This window comes from Conger conger, chromosome 15 (assembly GCF_963514075.1).
Source record: "Conger conger chromosome 15, fConCon1.1, whole genome shotgun sequence".
Lineage (NCBI taxonomy): Eukaryota > Metazoa > Chordata > Actinopteri > Anguilliformes > Congridae > Conger > Conger conger.
The window spans coordinates 22,224,501-22,238,274 of record NC_083774.1 but is presented as its reverse complement, the minus strand read 5'-3'; the positions used below and the strand labels follow the sequence as shown (position 1 = coordinate 22,238,274).

Sequence of the window (13,774 nt, the reverse complement as noted above, 5' to 3'; positions counted from 1 at the left end):
TTTCACCTCAACTGCCTTTTCCACATAGGGATCCCATTGGAATCCCATGTGACGTTTTCCATGGCTACTAATGTAGCTACAAATTAACTGATACGAGTTCTGTTTAATCTGTGTTCTTTGTCCTAAGGGCATCATTTCCTCTGAAGTTTCTTGAAGAACCCTTGAATTTTGCATTATAGCAAGACTGTAGGGATGCAATTGGCAACCATGAAACAGCATAAATGATCTACATTACATGTTCCAAGAAATGCAATGCTTTAGGTCCTGGGTTTTCAACAGTGGGTCCCCTCTGATCCCTGGAGGTCCTTGAAGATTCTGTAGGGGGTCCCTGACCTAACTTATGACACTGACTCTATAAAGAATCAGCAAATTATTTCAAAATATAAAACCTTTTTAATATAGCCCTTTTAAACTTGTGATGGGAATGCCTTCGAGCCTGGATAGGGATTAGCTGCTTTAGGTGTCCGTCCCTTATAATGTGCTGCCTTCTCCACTGTATGTGGAAATCTGAAGAGGGTACGTGGTGTTATTAAAAGACGTGACTGAATTAAAAGTCACCAGATTTGTGTGGTCAGTTTCACAGCGGGCAGCTGAGGCACTGCCTCCTCCTCATGCCCAATTTAAGAAGCAGGGAAAGGGCTCATCTCCCTCACCCCTGCTTTACATAGCCTCTGTGTGTGTGCAGGCAGCTGCATGCTGTGCTATTCCACGTCTGGCTGGCAAGGATGGCAGTCTGCATCCATGCGGGCATCCACACCCCTCATAGAAACTATTGCACTAGCCTGGACCCCCTCCAGGGGTGCTGGCATACCTTTTGGGTCAAGGTCATTTTATGGGCACCGCCTCCTTACTGCTAAGTTGGAAAGTAACAAGCTGTCTGTAATATTCCAGTTTTGCTTCTTTTGAGTTTCAAAACCCTAATTTTCCTTCATGGAAAGTTGTGAATTGTGCAATCAAAACATTATTTATCTTCGCTGTTAATAATTTGGCCTCTGAAGTCATCTAGATGAGACTGTTGGGTATAGGGTTATTTAAAAAACAGCTTAAATGTCCCTGATAGGAATTTGCAGATTGAATGAGGGCAGTGAATTACAGCTGGCAGTGCGCGTAAATCTGTCAGCATGAGAGATGGATTCTTTCTGCTGATTTAAAAAAGAGAATGAAACATAATCTGAGGGTCACCTCTCGGTAGGTAAAGATTATCTCCGCTGTAATGATTCTTTCTCTCTCTCTCAAAGCACAGGAAGGTAGCTGAGTGTGTCAGCCACCTCTCAGCAAGTTAATATTATCTCTGCTGTGTGAGGACTCACTTACGGGAGGGCAGCATGCCTGGCGCGTGGGCCGGCCGTGTGGTGCGGGGGCTTATTAATATCTATCATTAGTGTCCATGACTCAGTGCCATCACTCCTGACCCACTGCTTCATATTGTCCAGCTCACACTACTCGCGCTGGGGCTCAGCGTTCTCACTACCGGCACCCATAACTCTTTCTTTCGTAACTTCTTCCTTTGCATTTCTGTGGTAATTTATGAACACTTTCTTATCTCATTACTGTCACTCACCTTCTTTAGAATGAGTTGCCATCACTGTTTTGCCGGGTGAAAAAGTGTAAGTAATTAAGAGCTGCAGTCAATCAGGTGGCATGATTCAGTGCACTCACGGTAAAGTAACGACTTCAATTTGGTACGGCGCTGACTTTTTGTGTCTTCAAATTTAAGTGGTGATATCTGGGAAGTCTTATCAGAATACATGCCTTCCTTGTCCTGGCTTCTTTGCGGAATATAAATCACTCTTAAGGACTGTGGCCAAGGACTAAATATTATTAAAAATCAGTGATATAGAAAGTTTGCATTCTTTTGGCTGTTTGCATTCTTTCTTTAGCAGATTCTTGTGCAGTTAAAGAATCTGACATGAGGATTTTCATATTTGAGCTTGGATTTCATAAAAAAAAGAAATGGCAGACTTTGCTCGTTGACCTCTGCAATCTTGTAAGACGATGCAAGCACAGTTTGTCTTCTCTGTGTTTACTTTATCCCATAGAACATTTATAATTGCTGAACACTACTCATTTATCTTACATGCTAGGATTGTGTTTTCTTCAGCAGAACTTGTTATCATTTTCCTTTCCGGTTGCACTGTTTGACATTTTCAAATGTATGAATTACCACATTTATGCTTATATGTAGATTGTTTCAAAAAATTTTGTTACATGTGCCATTCGATTACAGTTGTGTGGTTTACTTTGAGTTTAAAGGCTACCCACTTGGCCATTTTTTCCAAAGAGTGTTTATACATAATCTTGAGGTTGATGAGGGAGCTGGTGGCTCTTTCTGTCTTTACTTGGGGCTGATCATTGATGAAATTCACTTCTGTCCCAAAAATGTTGTCGGATGTTATGAGCTGTTGACTCTGTCACTAGCATGAAAACAAACTATTAGGCCTGTTTTCATGTGTTTGAGGCTCATTACGCCCCCAGTCCCCTGGCAGTTTACTTTTCTGTTTTGCACCATTGATTACCCCCCCCCCCCCCCCCCCCAGCCATCCACAGCTAATGTGAGCATGGGCCTTGCAAACCTGGATCTTCGCTTTTGAGTTACCCAGGGTCAGCCAGGACATGGTGGTCCAGTGGAAGGCTGATGTTGCTGCGAATGTTGGATCTGAAATTAGACATTACTGAGCTAAGTGAGATTTAACTGTGATGAACATAAATATTCTGAATCTGACCCTGGGGATTGTCGACATTTTGCCTTACGATGGCTATCGTAAAATAACAATTTCTGTGTCCTCTTTTTTATTAAACAAAGCAAAGCTGTGAGGCAACTCTGTGTTTATATCTAGGACTTAATTAAATTAGTCTAGACAGAGTAATCCATTCTGATACTTTGCAAATCTCTTGGATAGAGTCAGCTTTAGCCATCTCCTGAAAAGCAGTACGCAGTGACAGATTTGTCTCTGGGGGTTTCTTCCACGAGTGCATATGCTTTACGATTGAGTGTTTATGGAGCACTGTGCAGTTAAGGTCCATTATGTTCACTGAGCGAAGACAAAGTATCCGAATAAGCTCCAGCATTGGCATTATTCTTCTTAATTAAATAAATCCATACTTAACTGATTTTTCATTGTGAAACACGCCTTTGTTAACACAAGAGCAGATAAGAGGATTAGGTGTGGATTTGAATTTTGCACTTTCATGGCACACTATGCCGGGAGCAGGCCGTGGTCGTGGATCAGATGACCTATTGCTGCCCTCTAATGGGAAAAGGACCTCAGCCGACTGCAGCACCTCCAGTGGCAGCCCATCTCTCATTATACTGGACTTGTGACTCTTTCACTGTGCAACGTCAACACTCTTTGGTGGGGAATTGTCTCCATTTGATCCCATTTCCATGGCTGTGTGGGTGAGAACGCATTCCCGACTCAGAATATAAACAGCAGGTGCTGCCGTGTGCATCCAGGCCCATAGAAATGCGCCCTGTCCTGTTCAGCCTCACCACAGCGTCTCGGGTTCCTTGACGGGGACATGGAAGGAAAAACAGCGGGCTGCTGTGATTTATGGTCGCAGTGAATTTCCAGGTTGTGTAGACAGGCTGATTTGGCAGCTCTGTTGTTTATGTATATCTTGGTTCTTGTTTTTGTATTCTTTAAACATATTATACAAGAGGCTTGCTCACTGTAGACCAGTTAACTTTGTGGTGGGGGGAACTTGGTCTGTGAAGTCCCAAAGGAGCAGTATGAAGAATAAGCAAACACAGGTGTCTAGATGGTTCAACCGTGTAATCTGTCATAATGCAGCCTGTATGTAATCTGTATCTGTATTTCCAAATTGTTTAACCAAGCTGTTGGCTTTGATTTGCAGAAACTGGCTCCAGGAGTGAACCAGTTTGCCTACACCTGTGTACAGGACCACCCTATCTGGACCAACCAGCAGTTTTGGGAGACAACGTTCTATAGTGAAGTACAGAACCAGATCAGGTCACTGTACCTCAACACGCCAGAGGAGAAGCCAGGGCTCATAGCCAGGCTGAAGGTGAGAGTTCAGGGGGGATTCTTCACCTCAGTGCCTCTGGAATGCCTCTGTTACTGTTGGGTGACTTTTATGTGCCCCGAGTGTCTGTATATAAGCACCGGTTGAACTTGCATTAAACATACATAATTACATTTCTCATAAAATGTGCATATGTAGCATATTTCTCTGACAGTGTTTCATTAAGGAGCTGGAAGAGTTTGCAAACTTTTCAACACTGCTCTTCCAGAAATCATATACCCTATAAAATTAGGAGATCTTCCCAATGTTAAGGAAAAACAGAACATTCTTATAAATATCCGTCGTTTGAAAATGCAGTTTGTGAGCTTGATTGGCACGGCATTCCCCCTCAGGAGCGGGGCCCCCCCACCCTCGGCCCCCCCGACTCGGAGCGTACGGCCATGGGCCTGGCCGCCGAGCAGCTGCGGGTGTGGCCTAACCTGGGCAAGGAGAAGCAGCAGGAGCTGGTGAAGAACGAGGAGAGCACGGTGTTCAGCCAGGCCATCCACTACGCCAGCCTCATGGTCTACCTGCTGGTGCCCCTGGACAGCAGCAAGAACAAGCTGCTCCGCTCCACGCCTGCCGGAGACTGGGAGAGCGGCAGCAACAGCATAGTCACCAACAGGCTAGTCTGAGCCCACGCTCGTCCTTCTGCTGGGGTTTTTTATTTCATTCTTTCTCCTGAGGAGTGAACTTTTTCACTTTATCTGAGGGGTAATGCAGAGGGGGTTACAGAAAGAGCTTTGGTCACACCGCAGCAAGTGCTATGGCCATGAAGCCAACCATTGGCCACACGTGTATGGTGTGAAATTGGGCTTCTCTCCGCTCTAAAGACCATTGTTCTAGTGATTTGTCCCATCTTTAGAGGAGATGTAGGTGCTTCCTCCATATGCAGGGAGATCCCTTATTTTTGTATGACTACTTGATGAAGTTACAATTTAGTACTGCATAAAAAAGGCTCCTCCCAAAATATTTGCATATTGGTGATTGAAGGGAATATGACTCATGTAGTCCAAGAAGTGGAATGTACACCGAGTGTTCTCTTGGATTGTACAAGAGTCTAAATTGAAAGTGCTTGCAGATACCCTGTGTACAGTAACAGAAACTGGGAACATGAGTTGGGGAAGTGTGGCTTTTCCCAGGCAGTGAGGTTGCTCTGCCAAACTGATATCTCCTCAGAGCTCCACTCTCTCATTCAGTACCACTTTCACAACAATTCACTGGTGAGATCTGCCTCAAAGGGACTTCAGTATTGTTCAGTATTGCTGTTTTTTTGTTTTGTTTTGAAAGCAGAAATGGGCACTTCGTGTCAGTTTTGAGGATTCTTGCAGGGGATGGGAGAAGGGGTTGTTGTTCTGTTCCTATTTATGTTGCTAATGGCTGTATCCTTTCCAGAATTATTTCGTTTCTCACAAAAATTCTGGAACACGTTGCAATGTTTGTATGCTCAATAAGAGCACTGGATCATTGTTTCACATGGAAAACAGAATTCCTGAAATAGGCCATGTCTCAGAAGTGCGAGGGCCTGGATAGTATAACTGATCTCTCTTAATCTTAAACGGAGGACTGCCTCTCCACGTTCAGATATAGGTGGCCTATATACAGTCCCTGTCATTACGGCCACTTCCCTATTTGTTTCAATAGTCCACAGTCTACCATTGTTTTTTACAGAGCAATCCCAGCATACACTTACCGTCAGGCTGCTCTGTGTCCAACAGCATCGCCGGCAGCGTGGCCGAGAGCTTTGATACTGAGAGTGGCTTTGAGGACTCGGAGAACAGTGACATCGCCAACTCGGCGGCCAGGTTCATCGCCCGCTTCATCGATAAGGTGTGCACGGAGAGCGGGGTCAGTCAAGAGCACATCAAGAACCTGCACAGCATGATTCCAGGTGGGTGCTGGACGGGACCCCTTGGGAAGGTTTAGCAATCCGCTGCTCTCTTGCCTCAAAATAGAACAGACGACTGTCACAGGTGTACTTGCCCTAATAGGAAGCTAACCGCTTTGACTGTTCTTTTCATGTGTTTTAGGAATTGTTGCCATGCAGATGGAGACCTTGGAATCAGTGCACCGGGAGAGTCGGCGCCTCCCCCCCATTCAGAAGGTACTGTGACAGGGTTCCCTCTGCCTGCAATGCTGGGCCCAGATATGCCGTTAGTTCACATTATTTAATGTTATTTTCTGCTGGTGTGTGAGGTTCTGAAGTAAACCAGCTGACCGGCTTATTCAGGTGCTTGGCAACTTTCCAGAAATTTGACACTCCGAAACTTTACCTGAGGGCTACATCAGAACTCTGGTTCTTTTTGTGATTGGGAAATGTTTGTGTGGGAAATTTTTTGTAGGACATTTGGTTCCGGGAAGCACTGGGTAGTAGTAACCATGTGTTTTCTTGGGAAACTCCAATATTCCTGCTCCTTGCAGTGAAGGCACTCGGGCAGCCCAACCCGACCCTCACTCCCAGGCCCTGTCTATGCCAACACTGCACATATTCATCTGGGGAACATGAGCGACATCGCAGCATTTAACTCCACAGAAACCAAAACTCCTCCCTTACGCCAAGTTACGAAACTTAGCAGTGGTGGTGTCATCTCCCCGGGAATTCCAGAACACAGATTTATCTGTTTTCATGCATTTGTCACATACATCACCTCTCAAGAATGCGATACTCATAAAAGTCAGAAAAGCCGCTGAGCTTACAGAAAGCTGATTGGGAAGAGATGGCAGGCTTCACTGGGGGGCTGGAGGGAAAGCATCAGAGTCAGGAGATGAAATGGCTCCTGGCGCTAAAAGGTCTCCCGTCTTAACTCGGCGCAGTGTTTGTTCAACTGGTGCCGTTGTGTATCAAGAACAGATCGCCTTGGAAACCTCCTCCAGTGTCAGTCATGCAGTTTCCAAAATTCCACAATATATTGTTGTTGAAGGAACAATCATTTTGGGGTTCACTGAACGGAAATTTCACAGACCGAAATCCATGTGTTTTGGATTGAAGAAAGCGACATGCATTTGAATAATAAAAATAAAACTAAATTATCCAAGCTATGAAGAATGTGAAGGCCGAAAAAATATACACACAAATAACAGTCTGTGCTGAAACAATATGTTGCAATTTGTTACCAGTCGTTTTATTGACTGTGTTTTGAAGTCCATAAAATATGACCGAAAGTGGCATTGGTATGGTCTGCTTGTAGCCAGTTAGCATGTGGTGCTAATTTCGGTCCAAATGGGTCTCTTCCAGCCCAAGATCCTGAGGCCCCTGCTGCTCCCGGGGGAGGAGTTTGTGTCAGAGGGTCTGCGTGTGGTCTTGGACCCCGATGGGCGCGAGGAGGCCACAGGGGGACTTCTTGGCGGGCCACACATCCTGCCAGCAGAGGGAGCTCTCTTCCTTACCACCTACCGCGTTATCTTCAAGGGCACCCCTCACGACCCCTTAGGTACATGCATTGAGCTCACATAAGATGGGCCTTTTATCCAGAATGTTCTCCGTATACAGTTGTATTGTAGGCTGGAAAGGCAAATCACTCTGCTATTCCAGGCAGTGTGGCAACCACTTATTGTACCATTTCCATTTAAAATTGGATCTAGTTAATTTGACTAATTAATCCTTGCTATATCTACTCATTCAATGTCATTAGTATATGGGTTTAAGTGAGTTGTTCAGTCAGGGCCCATTCGTGATGAGACTGAGGTTGTTTTGATTGATTTGATGTTTGGTTTGGCAGTGGGTGAGCAACCAGTGATCCGCAGTTTCCCGGTCTCCACCCTGACCAAGGAGAAGAAGATCAACATTCAGAACCAGCTCCAGCAAAACATGCAGGAGGGCCTGCAGATGAGGTCTGCCTCTTTCCAGGTACTGAACCAGGCAGTGGCACTTTCATGCCATGGTAATCACCATGATGGGGTTATGGCGGTCATCATCACCACCATAACCCCGTCATGGTGATGGCAATTTTAGATGGCACTCAACTCATTTTGTATTTTACAAAAAACTTTTTAATTTAATATGGTTACGTTTTCTCATGAAAATAATGATTCAGTTGTATTTAATTTATATCTGTCATATCTATTCATTGTTGTAACATCAACATAGATATGATTCCTTATCATGGTGAAAATGTTTAGCTATATTTCAGTAAAAAGTATTTTACAATCCAGCACTTGGTTTTTCACAATACTTGAAATGTACACTAAATATTTTCATGGTTCATTCTGATCTTTGACCACCATGGACCATAAAAATGTGCTTGGGAAGGGGCTGCTTGTCCTCATGTGCAAGCGCATGCCTCTACTGTGTGCTTTGCCAACAACCAGTGTCTGGGGTCCATTATCTGTCTGTCATTAAGTTCTTTAATGACCCAGGGTTTTCTGAACCATCAGGCAATGACAGGGGAGTGGAGAACCACAAGGCCATGAAGGATATAGAGACACAAGGGTCATTGCTCTGCAAATCAGACCACACATTAGAAGGATTTATTTGATTTTAAATGAAGTTATTAACTGTAGCAACTGCAAGAGGGGCTGCAAGGCTGTCCCAGTGAGCCTGTACCCGTACATCACTGGGACCCGGAAGTTTGGTGGTTCACCCTGTGTTGCTCCAGGGCGGATTGTCCCCTGCTTAATCTAATCAACTGTAAGTTGCTTCGGATAAAAGCATCAGCTAAATAACACATTTCAGTTTTCAGTACAGTTTTCCTCACTTTAGAAATGGGTCTCCCTCTCCACTGCCATCTTCGTTTGTTCAGTTGTAATCATGTTGTTCTCTAGAAATGCGTCTTATGTGTTGTTATAAATGTGGATGTGAGCTGTGTGCCCATTCTTCCTCTTTGGTTCAGCTGATCAAAGTTGCCTTTGATGAGGAGGTGAGTTCAGAGATGGTGGAGATCTTCAGGAAGCACCTTCAGAGACTGCGCTACCCCCAGTCCATCTTCAGCATGTTCGCCTTCGCCGTGGGCCAGTCCGTCCCCCAGCTCACCCACCCTAAACAGAAGGAGCGGAACACAGGGTTTCGGTGAGTCTTTGTGCCTGGACTACAGACGTCAGCATGCTATAGTCTCAAATGTAGAGGTGTAACTTAGAGGTATCATCTTGTACTGTTTCACTCTGCCCATCACTGTAGCACACTTTCTAAGACCCTGGTCAAAGGAGCAAAGAAAGCGGGAATGATGACGATTGGACGTCAGAACATGGCAAAGAAAAATGAGAAGCGTATGACCTGGAACGACGATGATGACATCTCGGGTAGGAACAGGAAAACAAGTGGCCCAAGCCCAACTGGTCACTGTTGCAGATATTTTCTGGGTGATTGGTGGGTGGAAACTGTCCACTGCTGACTGTTCTGTTGCGCGGATGGTATGTTGCAGTGTCAGATGATGGGGAGCAGCCGACCAGCAGCACCCTGCGGACCTCGGAGAAGTCCACTATGGAGCAGCTGGTAGAGCGCGCCTGTTTCCGCGACTACCAGCGCCTGGGCCTCGGCACCATCACCGCCAGCTCGTCACGCTCCAAGAGCGGCGAGCAGTTTAGAGTCACGGCTGTCAACCGGCTCTACTCACTGTGCCGCAGGTCACATTCCTCAACTCAATATCAAGTCATTCAATTAATCATTTTCTATTTTCTGTCATTCTGGAAAATGCATTTTCAGAATGTATTGTCCTGCTAATCTGAAGGAAAATTATTAACCTCAGTGTCACTGGAGTTATCTGGTGCTGTTATTAGTGAACTACGCATTTCAGTTGCGATTATGATATTGATTGGAGCAAACTACTGCCTCCACAGTTACCCTGGGCTGCTGGTGGTCCCTCAGTCAGTTCAGGACAGCAGCCTGCAGAAGGTGGCACGCTGTTACAGACACAACCGTCTGCCCGTGGTTTGCTGGAGGCACCCCCGTACCAAGGCCGTGCTGATTCGTTCCGGTGGCTTCCATGGCAAGGGTGTAGTTGGGCTCTTCAAATCTCAGAACCCCTCCTCTACTAGTAGGTCTCACTCAGCTATCTCTTCCACTTCCGTTCAGGATTCAAGACCTCTCTTATGAGGCTTGTCATAATCTTTTTTCAATGGCAAGTCATATGCAAGTTATAACTATATGTGATGACAGTGACTAATTGATTTATTATTTGAACTTTCTTATCCGAGAGTTTTAGGACAACATCAGATGTCTTGATTATACTGAATTAGCCAGCTTTGTTATCAGCTGTATTAATCAGGGTATTTGTAACCGTTTGTGCCTGGCAATGTGTGGAAGGCCTAATGTTGGACATTTTCTGTTGCTGCTTTCCAGCTCCTGTCTCATCCTCCGAGTCCTCCAGCAGCCTGGAGCAGGAGAAATATCTTCAGGCCATACTGAGCGCAATCCCCATATACTTCAAAATGAACGGGAATAACACCCTCTCCAACCGCTCTCTCATTGGCTTATCTCCAGGTATCTAAGGGATAACAGTGCCCTTTCATTTTTTTTCCCTTCCACTTTCATTTTGTGTGTGTTTCTTGTTTTCCACGCTATTGTTCCTATGTTTTGTTTGTGATTTTTGTGTGGTCCTCCAGTTGTTTATCTCATTAGTTTCCATTTGGGATGCACTGTGAATCATGTCCTCCCCTATGGAAGGAACCACAGTTGTTGCCCTTGTGTTATGTAAGAGGAGGCGTACAGCATCCTTGCTTTGCTCAGATCTCGCTGAGTTAATGTCTCAAGCATTTGTCTCCGCTCCAAAGCAAAGAATGCAAGAACCAGAACTCTGACATGTCCCAAATCCTGTCTTGTGGTCCGGAGCTAAGATGCTTTGTCTATAGAATTAGGGTAAAATGAATCCCCAATCAAGGGAAATGACATCCATCTCTTTACGTGAATAAAGTCTTCAGAGGACACGGATTAAAGTCCTTGGAACTAATTGGATTACTTTCTCTTGTGTTTAATAAGGTAAATGTTGTGTACGCAAGAATTTTTGTTTTTACCTCAAACAAACATTTAATCAGAAACTGGAATCATTCTTTTCCAAACGCATGCAATGGAAGTCCAGAGTGGAACAGCACACGGCTCATTTAACACCAGTCACCCTTACACTAGCTTAGGATAATCAAGCCTGAGCGTGCAGATTGATATCGGCTGCCTGCTGCTCTGCCAACAGCAGAGGCCATTTTCTTCTGGCGGTATGAGGAGTTTTAGTAATCATTTTAGTAATCAGATGCATCGCTTGCCCCAATGCACCGTTCCTTGTACTTTGTAAGCAAAAACAAAACAACAAAAAAGGCCATTGTCCTTGTGCTAATCTCTCTTCTGTGGGGTCCACTCCAGGCAGTGAGAGGCGAACATCAAGGATACCAAAGATGACTCCCGTCCACTTGGAGTCGCCCTTCTCCAACAGCTTTGCGAGAGGAGGTAAGTGAAGTGAAGCGATGAAGTGAATAAACGGAATCGCTGTTTTAAAGGGCAGCGTTTCATCCATAAGCCTGTTTTATCTGTGACCCGAAAGACGCGTGCGCTCCAGTTGGTTCAGATAACTTACATTTCTATGGAGTCCCGGTTCTAGTCCTTACAAGAATATGTCACGGGTCGTCGGAAGACATTCACCGTTTCCCCAAAGCACAAACTGTCTCCAGACCCAGCGTGCTGTCTCTGTTAGTCTTGGCTCACTTCAAAACCCCAGCTCAGAGAAGCTGCCGAAATGAGCAGATGTTTCGCCCCAAAGCACTGAAAAGATGGACTGAGTGTGTAAATTGTGCTCCATCAAGTGGAACCAGTCCGCTGTCCTGAGGTCAAGCATTTTCAACCTGCGGCCTCAGGCCTGTAAATATTTGAAATTCTGTACTGGCAAAAAAATTCATGAATCATCCAGAATGAGCTTCGACCTTAAGCTTGGAATCAAATGGCTGGTACAGATATATTGTCTGCCAGATAATGTATTTCACTCGGCTGCCATAATGATCTGGTCTGCTGGACAGAAATATACATTTTTGTCGCTTTTAAGAACAGAATGATTGTTCACAGCTGGAGGCATTGCAGATGACCTTGCCCCCCCTGTTTATTGACCACATTCCTACAAGTATCTGTCTGTAGCCATCTGAGTCACTTCTGGATAAAGCACTTATTTTTTAAGGGGCTGTTTGTTTTCCTTTGTTTTGTTTTTCATCCTGCTGTATGTACATACTACCTCATTATTTAGTCTGGGGGGGGGGAACCTGTAGACATAAGTATCATGTCAGCACACTAATCCAACATGACCCCAAGGTCAGTTGTGCTTGGCAGTTATCTCTTTGTCCAACCATGTCACAATTGACGCCGTCTCTGCTAAGCACTGGCAGCCTTTCCAGTTGGAGAATCCTTGAGGTTGGGTGTAGCTCACTTCCAAGCCCTGGTTCCAGCAGGGCCTGCCGAATGGTGTGCATGGAACCATGGACGGTTGTCCACAATTGGGGAACTGACTCATGACTGACTCACTGGATCATTTTTATTTATTTTTCTTCATCCCTGGCAGTACATGCTAATCAAGAGTTGTTCCCATTATAAGTGTAATGCAGTCACTGTTTTGCACCTGCAGGAGAACTTGTACTACTTCACCATCCAAGGCTGCTTGCATGGACATTGACTGTAATAATACAAAGACTTAAATAAACATTTCCTCATACAAAAAATATTTGGCTTATGTGACTATTTAGCAAGCAGACCGAGAACAATCTCAGTATTTATTTCCTTTGGGCATTCAAAGATTTGTCAGTGGTTCCCCACGTTTCATTTCGCACTGGGAATTGCCGTTACGTGTTATTTTACTTTTTATCCCATTATTTTCAGCAATTCCCAAACTCGGAATGCCTAATTGCAAATGTAAGTCTGTTGCATCACTGCAGTTTGCAGCCAGCTGCTGCAGGCCACAAGCTGGGCTCTGCAGCCATCTCGCTACAGAACAAGCAGAGTCCAGGTGCCTGGCCAACCAGAGGAGTCGTTATTGTGCAGTGAGGCGAGGGCTAAACTGTTGACCCTGCCTCCCTAGGTGGTGCTATGGCGAATTAAGCTCCTGCCTTGGGACTCCTATCCACAGTTGGTTCTAGCATCGTCGGGCAGTCCCAGACTGTGGAAACAGCACTTTGGCTGGACACACCGATTGCGAGTTTAGGAATTGGTGTTTTTTTTTCAGCTATAAAACCACTTTGAAGCCCATTGGGGTTACATGTATAGGATTCCTTTTCTGGTGTAATATACCCATTCCTTGTTGTGAATCATCATGTGCATGCTACTCTGTCAACTCTCTCTCATCATGTGACATTGCGTAAGCAAAAACTCCAAAATAACACTCATTTCATGTGATCATATCGCGACATAATGTTTGTCAGTCCATCCTAGGGTCAGTGAAAGTGGAGTGTTTTTTGATTTCTGTCTGATCTAATCTTTCTGTGCCTTTCATCCCACTCCCCTCCCCACATCCCTAATCTACCAGTGCTTGAGTACAGGGATAAACTATTCACTCACTCAAACCAAAAACCCACTGCTAAGGGGAGAGTCAACAGTCAAGGTATAGTTATATTATTTCCACTGTTTCTAATATTTTCCTCTTTCATTTTCTGAACCCTTTCAAATTTCAGAGAACCAGTCATCCACTAATTTCCAGTCTCACTCCCAAAGGCATGTACTTTGCAGATTCTAAATAGGGCTTTGCAATATGTACAACCCTCCAACTAAATAGTCATTTTGCTGTGGCTGTGCCTGTGTCTCAGTGGTTTACTCTTGCAGCGTAATGTAGCAGTGTTGTCATAGAGATAAAGCATG

At 44.9% G+C, this 13,774-nt stretch overlaps 1 protein-coding gene across 1 annotated transcript in view; it reads left to right on the top strand.

Moving 5' to 3' along the window:
- LOC133111378 (myotubularin-related protein 13-like) overlaps window positions 1-13,774 on the top strand; it is a 99,493-nt gene that overhangs the window by 76,479 nt on the left and 9,240 nt on the right. The window contains exons 18-29 of the mRNA XM_061221675.1: window positions 3,856-4,026; window positions 4,377-4,648; window positions 5,742-5,914; window positions 6,054-6,127; window positions 7,259-7,454; window positions 7,743-7,870; window positions 8,853-9,028; window positions 9,137-9,258; window positions 9,381-9,582; window positions 9,796-9,992; window positions 10,298-10,438; window positions 11,309-11,392. Of these exons, the coding sequence (XP_061077659.1) occupies window positions 3,856-4,026; window positions 4,377-4,648; window positions 5,742-5,914; window positions 6,054-6,127; window positions 7,259-7,454; window positions 7,743-7,870; window positions 8,853-9,028; window positions 9,137-9,258; window positions 9,381-9,582; window positions 9,796-9,992; window positions 10,298-10,438; window positions 11,309-11,392 (1,936 nt within the window). The remainder of the gene's footprint in view (window positions 1-3,855; window positions 4,027-4,376; window positions 4,649-5,741; window positions 5,915-6,053; window positions 6,128-7,258; window positions 7,455-7,742; window positions 7,871-8,852; window positions 9,029-9,136; window positions 9,259-9,380; window positions 9,583-9,795; window positions 9,993-10,297; window positions 10,439-11,308; window positions 11,393-13,774) is intronic.